General features: G+C 43.3%; 1 protein-coding gene and 1 long non-coding RNA gene across 2 annotated transcripts in view; one reads left to right on the forward strand and one right to left on the reverse strand.

Annotated features, from left to right (window-relative positions):
• LOC109297389 overlaps nt 1-18880 on the reverse strand; it is a 788954-nt gene that overhangs the window by 654367 nt on the left and 115707 nt on the right. The gene's annotated exons all lie outside the window — the stretch shown is intronic.
• Nucleotides 1-18880, forward strand: part of PSD3 (pleckstrin and Sec7 domain containing 3) — a 206325-nt gene that overhangs the window by 169598 nt on the left and 17847 nt on the right. Inside the window, exons 10-11 of the mRNA XM_019517099.1 lie at nt 7239-7438; nt 12580-12650. Of these exons, the coding sequence (XP_019372644.1) occupies nt 7239-7438; nt 12580-12650 (271 nt within the window). The remainder of the gene's footprint in view (nt 1-7238; nt 7439-12579; nt 12651-18880) is intronic.

An 18880-nucleotide genomic window follows, 5' to 3' on the forward strand; every position in this document is an offset into this window, starting at 1 on the left:
GGCAGTGGAGTTCACCCTTCATGGTCAGAGCGACAGCATTAACCCTGTCATCTCTCCAGCCACTTCAGTCAGGATCCCCTGCAGTTAGCATTTAGCCATGACTGGAACAATCATCTTATTTTTTCTGCCTTCCCCAACCAAGGGGTGTGCCTTATTTGGTGGCATGTAAACTGCAAGAAAATATAGTGCTTTCTTTTTTGAGCATCACTTGCAGATATCCCCACGCTTGGTAATTAAGAAACAGACCCAAGACCTAGAGGAGATGACTTTGGGGCACCTCACATGAGTAAAGTTTACAGGAGTCCTCTCTCAAATGGAATCTCAGGTCTAGAATACTCTTGTGTCAGACTTTCTGTATCCCAGCAGTAGAGACATGCACTTGCAGCTGTCTTAGACCTGGTGGAATGTGCTAGGAGACCTGTTGGTATCAGAATTTCATCTAGTTCTTGGCAAGAGAATACGCAGAGTCGAATCCATTTGGACAGTTTCCAGGTGGAAATTGACTGTTTCAATCAAGATGATTTACGCAATAGCTCAGTTATGTATGGATAGACAGGGCAAAGCAGTTTCTGCTGATAATGAGCTGGATTTGGGGAAAAACACAGGCAGGCTATGCAGGGAAGATACAAATCAGAGACCCCTTAGCGTCAGAATTTGGGATTTAAGCCAAGGGTCACTTTATCTGTAGGGAATACCAGCTGTGACTGTTTTTCTTGCATGCAGTCTATGCTGATGTCAGAACAACTTCCAGCACCAGAGGATGCTAGGCTCAAATTATGGTTCCCTTCATTTAGAGCTGGACTTGGAGCACTGACCCTGGGTAGGGGGAGCTGGAGCCTCCCCCTTCTGTATTGCTGTGCAGTTGTTGTTCATTCTGGGGCCCATTGCTTGGGCCCCAGAGTGTGCAAGGCAGCTCATTTTGAAAGGACAGAGGTGCTGGCTCATTCTGCCACAGTCATACACTGGTCTGCAAGAGAGAGATTCCCAGTGTGTCCACCTGGGAATCCATCCACCAGCTCCATCATACTGGGCCAGAGTGGCTCCTCAAGGAGCAGTCCTTTGTCACTGCTGGTGAAGCTTGTGGGGTGGTAGGCCAGTCGGGAGAGGGGTGTTGTGTGGGGAAAGGACGAAGAGACATCCCAGCATAGATGCACTCTGGACTTTCTGCTGGTGATGAGATGCTGTTAATCTGGTCAGAGCCTCCTTAATGATTCAAGATTCTGTTTCTGTGGGCTACACAAGGGTTTAAGAGCTTACAGCAATCATTACTGGGTGGATTAACGGCCATCAATAAGTCCTTGGGCAGAGAAGGCTGAGACGGTGATAAATTATACCTGGGGGGGAGGCTGCTACACAATTCTTGTCTTGTTCTTTATCATTCATTGCTAACTAGACTTGTTCTCATCCTAAAAGCCATGCTGTCCACAGCACAATTACATGGCTTGATCCAATGGCCTTGGAGGAGAGGGTGAAGGCTGTCACTGCTTTTTATGCCCAGGTCAGTCAGATACAGCCAGACCCTCTTCAGTCCTGCTTCCTATGTGTCTTAAGAGTCATATACCAATTTCATTTAATAGTGGAAGTATTTCTTTATATTTCTATGAGCATGGCAGAGTAAGTAAAGCTCAGGGAAGTATAGCTGATTGCTTTCTTCCTCCTGCCTCATCTACTATAAACTACTAACTTGGTTCCAAATACAAGTTCATCTGGCTGTCAAACTGAAACATATATTGTGATTTGGAAAATATACAGATTGGATCTGACACTCAGAACTAATAAATATGGGATCCTGTGTCTCTTTTCTTTTCTTTTTTCCTTTCCCGCCCCCCACCCTTTGGAGCTCCTCTGCCAGGGAATAACCTCCCTTTATTTTAGATGCTCAGTTTTCCCCCTTGCCTGAAATATCATTTGGTTTCCTGGAAGAGAAGTGCCACAAAGATCAGTAAATGTGGTTATTATGGTCTTTTCTCTTTTCCCTTCTTCTGTATTTGCATATTTAGCACTTTACAAAACATACTTCCATATCTGTGTGAGCTGTTTTTAATGTTCAGCCTGTATTTCAGAGGGTGTAGGGGGAAAGAGTGTAGTCTGACCATGTATATAGATGGACAGTAATTTTGCCTTGTGTTTCTTTGTCAGTGGAGCTGTATAGATTCTTGTTTTCTAGGGTGGGAGAAGAGGAATAACAGCAAATGTAGGCGATGAAATCCTGGTTTTATTGATGTCAATGACAAAACTCCTGATGACTTCAGTGGAGCCAGTATTGAATAACTCAAATTTATCCTGGGTGTAACTGCAATGAGGTCACTTGAGTTTCACCTAGGCCTAATTCTTCCTCATAAGTGATGTGATTTCCCATCATTCTGTAGATTTCAGCTTCCCCCAAGCCCCATGTGATTCTTGCATGTTCAGATGTATAGTAGGATGTTAACATCTCAAGAGAAATGTGAAGTTTACCTTGCTCTATCTTAGAGGTGGAATAATATAAAGTTGAATACATCTCATTTCTGTGCTATTGAGATGGAATACAGAGATAAACATTTTCCCCACTTCTTGTCAGATGATGTTTGCTTCTGTATGCAGGCAGTAGAAATAACAACCACATACAACTGTATGTATGGAAGCACAATATTAAAATATACAAGGCTTAAAGCATTGTTTATAGTAGAAGCTACTGTAAAATCACTGGATGCATTAAATGTATCTGTGGGCCATATCCAAAAAAAAAAGGGAGGCAGGTACCTAAAACAGGACTAAGGTAGATTTTTAGCTTCTAAGTTCACAATGGCAGTCCAAAAACTTTGTCTTGCTGCTGCTTAAGCCTGGTGGCTCTTCAGAACACAAGGTGCATCCCTGCTTAACCCAAAAGTCCCCTAGGTACCTGCAGCTCTGCCTTCTCTGTCTATTCAGGGGTCATCAGCCTCTCTGTACATGGTCCCCACTTCTGATCTAACCCTGCTGTATTATACCTTGACACATCCTACTTTGCTGCCCTTTAAGATCTTCCGAGCCTACAATTCAGCTCTACTTGTCTGTGCAAGACTTGCCCCATGACTGCTGTGTCTTGGCAAAGGCCATGCCCCAAGATACTGCTCTGTCTGCAGGCCCTTCTCTCAAAGGAACTATAAGGTGAAAGAGGTGACACTGAAGTTCTTCCTCTTGGCGAGATCCATGCAAGCAGTGCCCCACTCAAGCACACCCTCAGAGAAGCTCCTGATGCTGCATCTGTTTCATCAGACCAGTGGTCTGGTGAGCTGCAATGTACTTCCCAGGTCCACAGCTGCATTGCCCAAGTCCTACTACTCAGCCACTGGTGCAAATAGTGCCAGTGAACTTAAAGCTGACATAGCTGACACTGATCCCCCACCCTCCATTAGAACAAGGCTGGAAGGCCTTTTCTAAAACTTTGTGTAGCTTTATCTCTGTGAGGATGCAGAGTGCATCTTGATCAACCAAGAGGTCAAAGTAAGTAGTCTGTAGAGGTGCACAGAGAAGGCCAAGAAAATCTGATACAGATAATTGATTATTAACCAACCATATTGGCCAACACAAATCCAATAACCAATTTACAGGAATGCAGCTGGGCAGCATAAAGAGCAGCTCCCTGTAGATAAGTCTGTGGGGGGGGGAAGGGGGATGGGGCATGGTTGGGGCAGATCAAGGCCCTCATGGTGAGCGGGGGAGTGGGGCTGGGGCTGCTGCCCAGCCAGGGCAGTGAATGGGGCCAAGGTGGGGCGTGCGATGGAGCTGCAGGCAGCTTGTCCAGGGGATCAGTGTCCTGGAGCTTACAAATGGTGGTGGCAGTGCTTGAACTAAAGCTTGTCAAATGAGCTTTAGTTCAAATGCCACCACCACCATTTTTAAGCATGGAGATGCTTTTTAGTGGAGCTGACTGGGGCAAGGGTGGATGTGGGCTGCCCACTGTAGGCTTAGGGCTCTCCTCTCTGCTGCTTTTCTCTTGGGAGCCTCATGCTAGCCGTATGTCCCCTGCCTAGACAGGCAGCAGAGTGGAGACCCCTGAGCCCACAGCAAGCAGCCTGCATCTGCCCCGCACACAAATCGGGGGGGGCATGCCCCCTGGACTAGCTGCTCATGGCTCTGTCCTTCTCTCTGCCCTGCCCCCATTCACTGTCCTGGCTGGGCAGCGCTGCCAGCCCCTGCTCATGCCTCACTCCCTTCCTCACCATGGGGGCCTTGATCTGCCCCCCACGCTATACCCCTTCCCTTCCCCTCCACAGATTTACTTGCAGGGCACTGCTCTTCACAGTGCCCTGCTGCATTCCTGGCCATGTGCATGTGTTTGCCTGCGTGCATACACGTGACATCCAGGAGCCCTGGCCAGAAGGCATATTGTATTTATCAGTGACTTTTTTGGCTACACCTGCCAAAAAAAGCGCCGACAATGTTCATTTTCCTTTTATTGATGCCGATCCGATATGCAACAGATATATATCAGTGCACCTCTAGTAGTCTCCCTAAGAAACCACCTTACACGTAAATATTCAACAACTCACAGCAATGAGGCTGTTATGCAAAGCTCCCTCTCCCCTCTTAAGGAGCCTACACATACACATGCTCACAGATAAAACAGCAGTGATGCATAACTTCAAAAGACAAAGGCAAGCCAGGTCTTCTTCCTCTCTGTCAGGAAGCTATGCGTCTCTGGAACCAGTGCATCTGTCATCATGTTAGTCTGGTAGCTCTGTAGCCCCTTAGTCTCCAGAACACTTTACAGATGACCTCAGAGGAGATCTGTTCAGGAGCCACAAGAGGCCCTGGAATAAAGCCTAAGCATTATGGTTGCCACCTTAGAAAGGGAAAATCTTGGAAGCAGAAATGTTTGCAACATGTTACAACATCCAATACCAGCTTCCCCTCAGACACTTCTCTAATCCTTTGGGCATTGTTCTGATGATCCCCTTTCCACCCATTCATGAGTGGGGGTTGTTCCTGACCCTTTGTCTCTGGTTAACAAACACATCTCAGCCCTTGTTATCGCTGCATTGTAGCATACCTGTTCCTGTTTCTCGGAGAGCTAACAGCACTGGTCTTCTCCCCACTTCGTTCATTACCTCTTTTGTGGCTGTTACAGACCACAGCTTACACCCCATCACACCATGATATCCCAAGCTTGGAGAAAACTTAGGCAGGATGCAAGCTGGATTGTCATAGCCAGAGCATTAGGCAGACAGCTTTTTTCTTAGCAATTGTGTGCTTGACTGTATGGAGGTCTGTCACCTTACCATCTCTCTCAGATCTGTTCTCACAAAACAGTGGTGAGCTCCTTCACCCAGGCATCAGTATCTTTGTGTTGATTGCCTAGAGTGCTCTCTGGGTGACATCTGCAAAATGAGACTGCTTTCTGCAGTGCAAAGCATCTTGCTTCACTGCTGGAAACCCTCAGTTAGGTTGGTGGAAGAGATTCTCTCAGTGATGCAATGTCATCTTTTGCCAGCAGCAGCCTTAGTGCTGCTTATACTGCATTGCTTCCTTTCTTTAAAGCACTTTGTCTTGTCCTTGGTTTGGTACAAGAGTACCTGGCAGTGATAGCTCTGCATCCTCATCTATTGCTTTCTGACACATTATGGTAGCACAGTTCCTAATGGGATTTGGACAGTGGTTCAGACCAGTCTTCTTCTTGGGACCACATCTCAGTGTTGAGGGAACTCAAAGGTGTCTCTTGCTCCCTTTGAACCACTCACCATCTGTTCATTTTGTCACCTGTCAGTGAAGACAGAAGAGGTCTTCACATCAGCTAGGAAGATAAGGGAAATTCACACCTCCACAGTGGGAGACCTACTACAAAAAATCACCTCTGGTTATCCTGTCAGCCAGCCTGTTCACCTTTGCTGTTCTTTCCCCAGCTGAATTAATTCTTTCCTCAACTACCCAGAGTGAAAAGAGAGTTCCCACACTGGGCATTGTGAGAGTATTATTCTTTTGCTTGGTTAGGACATGACAATACAGGTGTGCCCACAGGCTCTTTGTTGTGTTTGTACATCAAGTTAAGGGACGACTTCTGCCTTAAATGGGTCAGAAATGCTGCAAAGACTAATCCATCCTATCAGATTAGAGTTCTTTCCACATGAGCTCCAATTTGACCTACAACTCGGTAGAGAAACATCAACAGATTGGATAGGCACAGAGTACCGCAACCTGAATTTTGATCCACACTTCTATTACTCATTAATTGTCAGTGCAAGTTTCCAAATAGATGCTTGTTTTAATACAAACAGGCTACAGTCACTCTTCAAGGAGTCCTCAGTTTGCCCACCTTTTTAGCATCAGGTTGACCACTTATTAATTACTACAAGTCAAGTGTGTGTGGACATCTGCTTGAAAAAGACAGTACAGTTTCTCATCCCAAAAGTACTGTGGTTCTACAAAATATGTATATCAGTGAAAGAACAGAGTGGTAGTTTTAGCTGCCCTGCCTCTTCTGCTTTCTCATATACTGAGAAGGTTCTTAGAGCACAAGGGTGATCCCAAGGGACACTGCTATTTAAAATAATTCAAATTCTTGGTCATGAGATGCTGGCATATGAAGAATAGGACCTATATGGACAACACCTCTCAAAAACTACAGTCACTTGAAGGCAAGTAACTAGTCTTTCCCAGTGGTCCAGATCCTTAGATCATTCAGCTGTCTGATCTTTGACTAAGCAAAGGCATAGTGGTATGTACCAATCTAACAAGAATGTTTTCCTTCCTATCTATATGAAAGTGCCTAATGGCATCAGGCCAGATTTTCAGAAGAGGTCAACATCCAAACATCTTCACTTTGGCACCTGAGCAAATGGGCAGATTTTCCAAGGTGGAAACAAGGGGAACAACTTGATGTTTGCTATATTTGAGCGCAATGGTCTGTTTATTTAGATGCCTCAATAGCAACTGGGTTATTTTGAAAATCTGGTCCATAATTCAGTCAACTACTTAATAAGGCATCTAAGTCCCTATTAACCAAGCAAAAAATCCTATTGAGTTTAAAGTCAGGCAGGTAATTAAATATTTTGCTAAATCAAGGTGAGAGGTCCCAATCAAAAATGATCTGAAGTTTGTAGGAGTTTTGCTACTGACTTGGACAGGCTTTAGGACAATCCTATAGGTAAAATGGGCTGGTAAAAATAACCTACTGAGAGAGGAACATTTAAAAAACTGGGTAAGACATGAAACTTTGAGACATAGGTGCATAATAGACGCCCAGTTTTTCATCTAAACTTTATTTTCACCTATTTTAGAGATGAAGAAGAGAAAGAGAAAAAAAAATCTCACACAGATGGTACTGATGAAAAGGATAATGGCTCCCACCCAAAAGCTGTCAATCGGATTGGCAATTCCAATAACCCATTCCTAGATATTCCTCATGACCCCAGTGCTGCTGTTTATAAAACTGGATTTCTGGCTCGGAAAATCCACGCAGATATGGATGGAAAGAAAAGTGAGTACCTACTATTTTATCTCTTTGTGCTGCTCAGTAGTAAAAGGCCTTAGGCCCATAAGCAAGGACACTTCTGTTGCATCAGGGGATACTGAAAGAAGAAGAAACAAAATAGGGTTTTGATTATCCAGCAGAAAATAATATTATCGGGCAATTATGAGGACTGTTAAGTGGCCAGTGGCCTAAAAAGTTAATGATACATACATCCTTTTGCAGTTGCTGTGTTGCATTTGCACAATGAAATGTAGTGTTGGACAATAATATGCATCTTTTGTGCTTAAAGAAAATGAAGTTTGTGGTTTACAAAGCTGAAAGCCATTTCATCTGAAGTATCTAGAGGTTCTTTATCTGCCTTTTCTATATATGACACTAAATTACAATAACTAACGTTTCAGGATTTTGCCCTCATTTAGCTATAGAGAAAAAATTGGTCTTACCCCTTGAAATCAATTTGCAGCCGCACTGGGGCTCACATCTGTCACTAGATAACCAATTAGTCAATTCCCACAGATATTTATTGATCTTTCAGAGTAACCTTTTAGTTTAGGATAGGGATGGCCAACCTGTAACACAGGGGCTGCAAATAGAATGCGCAGCCTTGTGGGTCACTTGGCAGACCTGGGAGAGTACAAGAGCGCAGGGGCAGATAGGGTAGGGAGCATAAAACCAAGCAACAGGTTGAACAGGAAACACAGGGCAGGAAGCAGAAAGCAGAAAGCAGAACAGTGGACTGGATAGGAAGCAAGAGAGGGAACAAAGGAACAAAGTTAATCAGACAGAGGAAGGGGATTGGAGTGGTACTCAGGGATAGTGTGGGACTAATTTGTGGCATGCCTGCCAAAAAGCTTGAACCCTGCTGGTCTAAGAGGTCATTGCTTATTAGTGGAGTATAATTCTCCCCTTTAAATTAGGTATTGCACCCTTTCATATATATAGATATATACACACACACAGTAATATATACAGTAACTCCTGGCCCCCTCTTCATAATAAATCTGCAGCTATTCCAGGTTACATTTGTTGCTTTTAATGTCATGTTTCCCTTTTTTCTGTCCCAATTCAATAATGAAGGAAGAATTATCAAAGACCTCTTATTTATGTGTCTGTATTTATCATGTCTGCAATTTTTTATACTGTGGTTAGTAACAACAGCTGTGTTTTTTTTTCCCATTTTTTATTAATGTACACCTCATGTTGATTCATATTATATTTGCTGGTATTAAGACGGGAAACAAAACCTGATGTTATTACAAATTGTGAATGCTTGCAACTCTTTTTCAAAACAACTCTTGCATGACTCTTGGAGGACTGCTAGGAGGTCTTTGGATATGGCTACTCAGTACAAGGCATAACCATGCAGTGATACTCTGTGCTGGGTACAGAAGTCAGTATAACCACATGAGCAAAACATGATCCCTGCTTCTCTGCAGAGCTAATTAGCTCAGGCACTGTGCCATGACAATGTGCTATCCTGTTTCTGGTTCTGGAGCAAAAGTGTGCAGAGCTTGCTTGCGTATCTCTGCATGGCACTGCCTTGTGTGTATATACTCCTGCAGGTCACAGCTAGCTTGTGGGAAGGGTCTCCACACGGTAGTACATTCTGATGTGTAGGTATACACTTGGTACCTAAATGTTAAGACTAGCATTTGCAGTCAGATTTCTAAAAAATAAGCACTTGTTCCTATATTTAAGTTCCTAAATGTAAGGTACCTTATTATTCCTGGTGAACTGATGATTTTAACAGATTCTGAGTGAACATTTTGACTTAATATCCTATTGCAGGATTATTAGTGCTGTCTGTTGCCTGTAGTGACTCTTAATGATTGTGTGCTTGCCTTTGTTGTGTTATCTGTTTACAAAAGACTTCTTGTTTAATGGACTGAATTTTAGGGTTCCTGTGGGAACCGTACCCAATTACGATAAAGGCATAGGGGGGCAGAATCTTCCCAGTTCACTCTGCAGTTTAGAAGCCAAAGTCCCATTGAGTCGGTGGGTCTTGGGCTTCAAAGTTGCAAAGGCATTTTTGAAGAGTTTACTTCTTAGCATTTGATCATTCCAGATAAACTACAGCTTAATTTTAAAGGTTACTGTGAAGTTTTTATCTGTTTTTATGGAGTTGCTACAGGGCAGAGTTAGGGTGTAGAAGCCACAAACATGGCAACCTGATTAAAGCACCTGATTTTCTTCACAGAGAGAAAATACTGAAGAGGGAAAGGCTCTTGACTTAGCTGAGAAAAGCATAACAAAAAGCAATAGCTGAAAGCTGAAGCTAGACAAATTCAGATTAGAAATTAGGCAGAACTTTTCTTACTAGCCAAGATAATTAACCATTGGAACAAACTCCCAGGGGAAGTGGTGCATTTTATCTGTTGGTATCTTCCAACCCAGACTGGGATGCTTTTGATTAAATTCAAGAGTGGCTTGGTGAAGTGTCATGATGGTGATATGTTGGAGCTGATTTAAAGCTTCATTTTGTCCTGAATCTTCCCTAAACCTATGAACTGTGCATATTTGTACATTGGCATGTTTAAATACCCATTAAGTCTAACTTTAACTCTGAATTTCCCAGATTTGTAATGTCTATTTTGGATTACCATATTTACTCAAATACATGATGGGGTTTCCTCCCCAGTCAGCATGGGGAAAAAAGCCCCTTGTCTTACATTTGTATACAAAGAAATCTCATTAAATACACTGTTGATCATTAAACTACTGCCAAAAGCAGCATGTGCTCAGCAATGGAAACCAACTATGAAGTTGATTAAATACAGCCAAATCTGAGGATGACTATAAAACACATGGCCCACACTGGGCAAACATACTGATGGGAACCTTTAAAAAAAGGTTTTGGCCTTTAAAAATAATGGGCAGGTGTTCTCTCCACAGGGAACTGGCACTGGTCCTGGTTATACTGTAATACCAGGCTGGCACCAGGAGGGCCATAGCCAACCCTAACTCCTTTTTTGATTTACTTACATTTGATCTTAGCCAAAAAGGTCAAGGCATTGATGAGAACCTACTGCAAGGATAGGTTAGTGTAGCTGATATGAAGGAGATATAAGGTAGTGCCCATTGAGCTCAGTTCCCCTCAGTGCTGAATTTTTTTCGAGTCCTGATGGGCCACTGTATGGCATACATTTTAACTTCTTCAGTTCCACAGCTGAGCTGCACTTTTCTTTTCCATTTCCAATAATTCATGTTCACTACCCTTAAATGCCTGGCAAACATCACCAAATGGGCCCCCAAACAGTTCCCCCAGACTCCTTCTTTCATCCTCCCTCTCAGCTTGCCACATAAGACTAGTGTTGCCCTACTCTCTATGAGGTGGAGCTGGACCAGGTTGTCCTGTTCCTCATCTGCATATACATTTTTTTGGAGGATCCCAGGATTCATAACAAGAAAATCTAGTCCCAGTCATGAGTGGTGGGGCTAATTACCACATGGATCCCTTGTGGGGAGTATTTGGAGTACACACACATACTGAGCAGTATTGAGCTTTGGGGTCACTGTGGCTGTAAAATGTTTACTTTGGTGGGGCCAGCCCAGTGAACTATATGGTAAATCATGAGCCTTTTTGCTCTGGACTAATATCATACATAGTTCATATGGTATCTGAGTAGGTAAAAAAGCAATGCTTAAAAGTGTGTTTGTGGCATATGTACACTAAAACTTGCAGCAGTTTCAAAAAAAGTAATATGCATCAATTCTGAATGAGCTAAGACTATGGGTACTATATGCAAGTTACTATAGGTATGCCTATTTCAAGGTCAGTGGTGCATCTACATGTGCAATTCATGCACATGAATAAACTCTAGAGCTTGTTACCCCCATTTACTGTTCCTGGAGTGTGCTGTTTGAACTTGTGCAGGGAAGCAATAAAATCTGTAGCAATAAGCTCCAGAGTTTATTCATTTGCAGCATGTGGAGCAGAGTCAGAACAGCCTGGGCTGGCAGGAGGTCCAGGGGTGAGCCTGGGGCTGCTTTCACCAGCTCAGCATGGGGAGGGCAACCAGGTCCCCACCTGGGGCTGGTACCCCAGCTTAGCGTGCTGCGGAAGGGCTGGCTGGGGCACGAGGGTGCTTCAGCATGGGGCTGGCTAGCAGGCAGCCCCTGCATTGAAGCACCCTCATGCTTGAGCCAGCCAGGGCAGCATCTACATGTGTACTGCTGTGGAGTTTTTTTTACAAATACTATCCTGCTGCAGAGTAAATTAGTTTACTCTGGCCTACTAGGGGCCAGACGCATGATGTTTACTGCACAGTGAATTAGTCAACTGTGCAGTAAACATCTCATGTAGATATGCCCAGTGTTTTCAGGTTTTCCCCTAACTTCCATGTGTTCAGGGAGAGCAAGATCTGACAATAAGAAGAGGGAGAAGGGGCTTTGGTGGGGGGAAGAAGTTGGGGTTGGGCAGAGGGCAATGGGATACCTGCCCCCTTAGATTTATTTTCCCTGCTGTAGCAGTGGAAGGGGGACAGATTCATGGCAAACCTTCAAAAATTAGATTCTATACTTGAAACATTATGACAAATTAATACATTTTCCATATATAGGATCTAATTATTGGGGAGGGTCATCTTATATTTGAGAAAATATGGTAATTCTATCATTTAAGTCACTTTCATTTTATCTCTTGCTTAATGTAGAATTTTCTTTCTTCCTTTTTCTGGGTTTTTAATCAGATTCCATCTTTTTCACTGTTTCTGCAAGCTCTGGAAGGTGCAGGAGGACAGGAAGGAGTGAGACCTCACTGCCAGCATTGTTGTTGGCAGCTGCAAGAGGAAATGGTACTTCTTTGTGCCATGCCCTACTGAGCACTCTGTGGTCATGAGTGGGGCCCGCCAGTGGAATCCAGAAGGGGCACACTACTGCTGTGATCAAGCTTGCAAACTGAGAGAGACACCTATGTTGTGTGTGCTTTCTGCATGAGCCTTGGTGCCTACTGAGCCTGCACTGTAGCTGTGACTTCTATTTCCCCCTACAGCAGTCATTGAGCTGTCACGATGGCTAGCCACACGCTTCTTTGAATAGCAGAATACAGAAAAGGCTTCGTTCAGGCCTAATTCAGGTTTCCTGTTGCTTAGACAAAGTGTAAAATGGGTTCCCGCTAAATGGGTTTCTTTGGTTTGTTTTCTCTTTAGCTCCCAGAGGGAAACGTGGCTGGAAGACCTTTTATGCTGTTCTGAAGGGAACAGTGCTCTACTTGCAGAAGGTAACAGAAATATGTTTCTTTGGGAAGCTAATTAAAGATTGATTAATGCTGTGATCCTCAGCCTTCCTTCAGATGAGCATCCCCTCTGCTACCCACACAGCATGTCTTTCATCCATAATCAGTAAAAGTACTTGAGTCACATGTTTACATCCCCCCCCCCCGCCCCGGCCCATAAGCTATTGTCCATGGTGCTGATCTCACACGGCCCTTTTCTGTTCTAGTTCTGTTCACTAATTCAGGGGTAAAAAAAGTTCTAAATTGGAGCAAAAAACTAAAATGTCTTAATTTCCTGTGGAGCAATTTTAAAAAAGTCAAGTCTGAGTCATATATGGTATAGAAATACTCAATATAATATTATATTAAAATACCAAATGTAACATAAAGGTCAGGACTAAGTGAATTGAAACAACAACATTGCAATGATTCATTTAAATGACTTCTCTCAGAAAGTTCATCAAAATGAACACAGTCACATAAGATCCTGATTTCGATTAAATAGTGGTTTCCCGGAGAAAACTCTTGATTCAGAAATATTTTGACCAGCTTCGGTCTGCGCTTGCTTTTTATGGCTACTGAGCAGACAATTTTCAGTGTATACAAACATGGTCTAGATGTGGTTGTGTTCTACTTCTCTCCCACCATAGCCATTTGGTTCAAAGGGGCCAGATTCCAAATGCTGTTGACATCAAAGAGTGTCCTTGGGTTAAGTTTCATTGGTTTTTCGCTTCAAATTTTTCAGGGCAGGTACTTTATGTACAGTACCTATTGCGCTGGGGTTACTGCTCCATAATTGGGACCTTTGGATGCTGCCCTAGAATAGCTGTATAGCTGAATCTTGTATCCAGAGTATATGCTATAACGCATTACTTCAAGGTGAAGGCATTACCATATGACCATTTCTTTACACTGTCATAATAATAGGGTAACAATGCCTAGTTCGTGGTGTGTAAAAGCGAATTCTCTGCCCCTTAACTGCCACTTGGGCTGTCTGTGAGAGGACCACCAAGGACCTTGGGCCTCATTGCCTTGCTATGTCAGCCCAGCTTTGAAGAAGTTAGCAAGAGAAGCCTTTGGGAGAGGTTGAGAGGAGTAGATCCTGTGTGGGACAAAGGGTATCTAAAAAAGGAGATGATCATAGAATGAAGGAGCAAGGGGAAGCTGGTGGAAGACTGAGGAGAAAATGGGGGATGAAGGAGGAATATCTTTTTGTCAGGTGGACTGGTATTAGCAAAGGGTGCCCATCAGGGTAACTAGAAACAGTGGCCACAAACTGAAGGAGAGCAAATTTAGACTGGACATCAGGAAAAAATTCTTGACAGTGAGGGTTGCCAAAATATGGAATATGCTTCCAAGGGAGGTTGTGCTATCCCCTTCCTTGGAGGTATTTAAGAGGAGATTGGACAAACACCTGGCTGGGGTCATCTGACCCCAGCACTCTTTCCTGCCCAGGGCGGGGGGTCAGACTCAATGATCTGATAGGTCCCTTCCGGCCCTAAAATCTATGGAATCTATGAAAGGCTGGAAGCGATTGTGCACAATTGTCCCCCCCGCCCTCATTATAGGAAAGCATGTAGTAAGAGATGATTGATCCATGCTCCAAAAAGTTTTACAGACTAAATAGAAAAGGTAGACAGAGGATAGGAAGAGAAAGTACCACAGCAAAAATTGACTTAGCCAATGTCACACAGCATATCAGTGGCAGGGCTGGGAGTAGAACCCTGGCATCCTATATCTTAATCCAGTGCCCTTTCCTGTACTCTTATCAGTGTGAGTCCCATATTATATTAACCTAAAATTCTTGACTTGTTCAGAATGTTACTTTTAAATGAATGGCAACCACCTTCCTCTGGAATTTGACTTCTGGAATAAATCGTTGTTAGCATTTGCTTCAAGAGGCAGAGCGATTTAGTAACTGACTGAATTGCTTTATGTAAAGTTGCAGTGTCCATGGGGCATGATTTTATTTCTTGACATGTACCTGAAAGGGGAGGATTCAATTAATAAGCTTTCAAAAGGTTATTAAGTGTTAAGCCTCTTCTCTCTATTGTCCTATCTTAATAAAATGCTGTTATGGGTAGTGTTAAACACTTTGTATTTCAAAAAATAAATTAAATACTTTCTTCCCCTTCATCCTTCGGAAAGTAAGAGTAATCTCCCATCTAGCTCCCAAAACAAAAATACCCTGATGAAGCTCACTTGTCTTTTGTGTCACTTCAACCTCAGTTGGCAAAGCATTAACATTCTTTTATAGGAGTTGAGTTATCATGGTGTGTTTTACTGCTTCATCCTGATTTCTTTAATGCATTTCTTTCATTCTCCTAAATCCTGCAGTGAAAAATGGGGCTTCAGGAGATGTGTCAATTCATGGCTTAATTTTTAATAAATCCCTTTTCAAGCCCCAAAGGACTTCATGACATGCTTGAGAATTTTGAGCTTGCTTGCCCCAAGCTTATACACATGATTCCCCTGCACTGTCACAATTAAGGATTGTCTTTTTGACTTGTCACCTGACTCAGCAGGGCTTTGCATGAACTTTTAAAATGAACCCTCCATCTTCAGGGAGAAAGTAAATATGGGAATTATTAGCCCACATTCTTTTCTGTTTTGGGAAAAACAAAGGGTTTAAAATTAGTTTTGCAAGCTCACCAACTCACCAGTAGCAAAGCCTACTGAGTTGTGGTTTCCTTTTTGCAGTATATTATATTAAGATTATCTTGACTTCTAGGAGAGCCGTAGAAATCCTGGTTTCCATGGAAGGTAGTCTGAGAAATGTAGTGCCCTGATACTGACCACCATTGTGATCTCAGGAAAATCATTGCCTTTCCCTCTGCCTCCATTTCCCCTTGCATCTTTTGTTTGCCTCATCTCTTTGAACTCTGACATCTTCAGGCACTCGCTCCCTCTGCTTGCACGGCCCCTAGCACAGTGTAACCCCAATCTTATCTGCTCCCTCTGGATCTTCTTGGCATATAAATAATACCTTATTTATTTGCATTTCACTTGTACCTTTTTAACAAAAATTAGCCATTCAAAATGGGGATGGGCAGTGTCTTAAGTGACAAAATTGATTTCTGCACCAAAATAGAGGCATGGGGATGCTGGAATGGCTGTGGGGGAGCTGTGGTCAGCTCCCAGCCTCATGAAATCAGGGTGGTGTCTACTCATCAGCATCATGCACCTTCTACCTACAGTTGCATAGCTAGTGATTTAACCCTCTCATAGTTTTAGCTGACAAGTGTACTTTGGTCCTGCTCCATGCAGGCAGTGTTCAGCCATGATTGAGCCTGTGCTGTGGCAGGTAAGATTCTGGAAAAAATCTTTTTTTTTTTCCATTCTGCCTTCCAAAAACAAGGGGGCATGTGGTATGGCGTGTGAATAAATCCAATAATTGTTAGATATCTTGCCCTGCCACGGGGGTAACTAAGCCCTGATTATGTTCTTATGACATGGGTATGGATGTAGAAACCATTTACTATGGGGACAGAGTAGGGTGAGGCTTTGCTCTTCACCAGCTGCTCCATAATAACTGCCCATTTGTATGCTCTTACCCCACGCTAAGTGGTACCTGAATTGCAGTGGTTTAGCTCTTGGAGGTAAGTGACTGTGTTCTAGCTTCTGCTTAACATCAATTAAGAACATGCACATAAGCAATTACCACAGAGAAATGACATGCAGAAAAGCTCCTCCCCCATTTATCTGGTGGTAAATTGTTAATATGTATGTATCATATTTTTTTACCAGTTTATCTCACTATCGCTGTTTCTTTTTAAAGATATTTTGAGCAGTGGTGTCTAAGTAACTTGTATTGAGATTAGCATGGGTAGGCTCAGACATTATGCCCACATATCTATTCTGTGGAATCGCTCCAGTGCTAAACTGTTGTACTGCATATTGTTTCATGTTTTAATGAGTGATTTGAAAGGGATGGTTTCTGAATCAGTGAGCAGTGAGACTGCTGGAGGGGGCTCAGCTGAAACACTTGCAATTAGCTAGCTAAATATGTCTGCACAATATTATATAAAATCAGAGATTTTACATGTTTGTGATGTCTGCCCTGTTCGTGGGCATCTCCAGGCCAAGGTTAATTTCCTGCTCTCTGATTATAATCTGATAGGAATTTAGCAGAATAGGAAACTGTCACTATTAAACTGAGCTGAAATGTGATGTGCCTATAGAAGACGGAGCTATAAGGGAAGAATGGTAACATGAACTGGCTTGCAAGAAATTTTTCCTTAGCAAACAGTGCAGTAAAGCAGGCCTTAGATTTTCCTTTTGATTCGATTTTGTTTTCAGCGATAGTGTGATATAACATCTCTTTATAATGATATGGGCTTTAGGAATACTCCTTATAACTACTCATCAAGTAATAGAAATGAGTTGATACAAGAGAAAAGTAGGATGTAGAGTTATTGTCACAGAGACCCAAGTTAAGTGTCAGCTCAGTGGGAGTTATGGGACCTTTGAAAGGAAAGAGTTTTGGAACTATGACATGTTAACTCAATTGATTTGTCCATGCGTTGCACAATAGCTTGTAAAAAGTAAAATACCCTGCTTTGCCTTTCTTAATCCATTTGTAATGAAGCACAGACAGTGGGTCAGCTGAAGGTAGAAGAGTCATTTTTTATCAGCTACCTGAGAATCCAAAATACATGTTCAGTAGGACACCAAGGAAGAACATGGCATTCACAAATACATGGGGTTCTTAATGATGTCACAGCTCCTGGCAAGTCTTCAGAACACTTCTCTTGCACTACCTCCATCTGACATGGTTTGGGCTTGAGCCAGATGCCGTCCAGGCGCTCCTGTCTCTTTTAGACATTAGATCATCGGGGGGAACTTCCTTCAGTTCCTGTTTGAAAGAAATGTGTAGCTGGATATTTTCCAAATACCAGGAGCTCTTCAGTATAAGTGGTTTTACAGCATGCCAGTCACACAGGATTAAGGACTTCTGTTGAAGAATTTTGACTGCCCATTTCAACCTTTAAGAGTGTTTGCACAAGTGAGACAAAGTAAAATAATTCAAAGCAATTCCAAAGATCTTGGTCAGGGCTTTTAGGCAAGTTAACAGAGCTGCATAATCCATGGTAGTGTGGGTTGCCAATCGGCCTGTTATGATTAACATGGATGTAAGAAGGGATAGTACATCAGTGAAGCCTGCTCAGAAGTGGTTTAGGTTGCTTCAGGGAGTCAGTACACAGTTGGAGTTGACTTGCCATCGTCTTTTCAAAAATCTGTTGCAAGAAGATGGGACATAAGACTAGCAATAGCTGTCAGGATCTTTGATGTACCGTGCCAGCTGCTTGAATGAGGGCCAGACCACCATATGTTTAAGATTTAGCCATGTTTGTTTGTCTCGATTAAACATCATTTGCAGTGATCCCTATTACTTGCCACTAGCTTTCAGCAAACCAGTCCCTTGAGGCAGCACCACACAAGGCCTGCTTGGTTGCCCTCCTCTGCTCGCATCTCATTTGCATGCAGACTGGGACCCAGATCCTGTTCTACCAAGTAGGCACCTAAGTGTGAGCCTATTCCACCCTGCTCTAGTCCATGAAAAACAGCTATCAGAAAAGGTGGGTGTGTCCTCCTCCTATTTGTCACCTTTTGTAAATTATTGTTAAGATATCAGAAGGTGAAGTGTAAAATGTTGATGCATCGGTATTTTTTCAGGGACTTGAGTCTTGCGGAATAGACTCGCACTTAGGCAACTACCATATTTTTTGCATGTACCATACTGTTGAATATAACATTCTCCCTATTTTTGCAAGGCCTTTAGAAATGAAAAAAATCTTACCATGGAGTTTGGGTAAGTGGCAGAGGACTGAGGTCTCCAGGGCTGGGAGCTGCATGCCAGGACCCAATCCAACATGCTGGTTCTGGGGCTGAGCAGCTTGGTAAGGCCCAGTCTAACATGTCGGAGCTGGGGCCAAGTGACATGGCCCAATCTGGCTTACCAGCTCCAGAGTAGTAGGGTGGCCCAGTAAGGCCTGAGCCAGCAGGCCAGCTCTGGAGCAGTAGGGTCTAATTCAGTATACCGGCTCTGGGGTCATGTGGCCTGGCAGGGTCCAATCTAGTATGCTGACTCTGAGGCTGTATGACCTGGTGGGGCCCTATCCAGCATGCTGGCTTCAGTTGTGCGGCAGGTCTGATCCTACATACTCACTGTGGAGCCACATGCAGGCTCCAGGGCTGTGTGCTGGGTTGAACCTGGCACTGCAGCCATAGACCAG

The sequence above is a fragment of the Gavialis gangeticus genome, unplaced genomic scaffold, assembly GCF_001723915.1.
Source record: "Gavialis gangeticus isolate Ggan-Ray unplaced genomic scaffold, GavGan_comp1, whole genome shotgun sequence".
NCBI lineage: Eukaryota > Metazoa > Chordata > Crocodylia > Gavialidae > Gavialis > Gavialis gangeticus.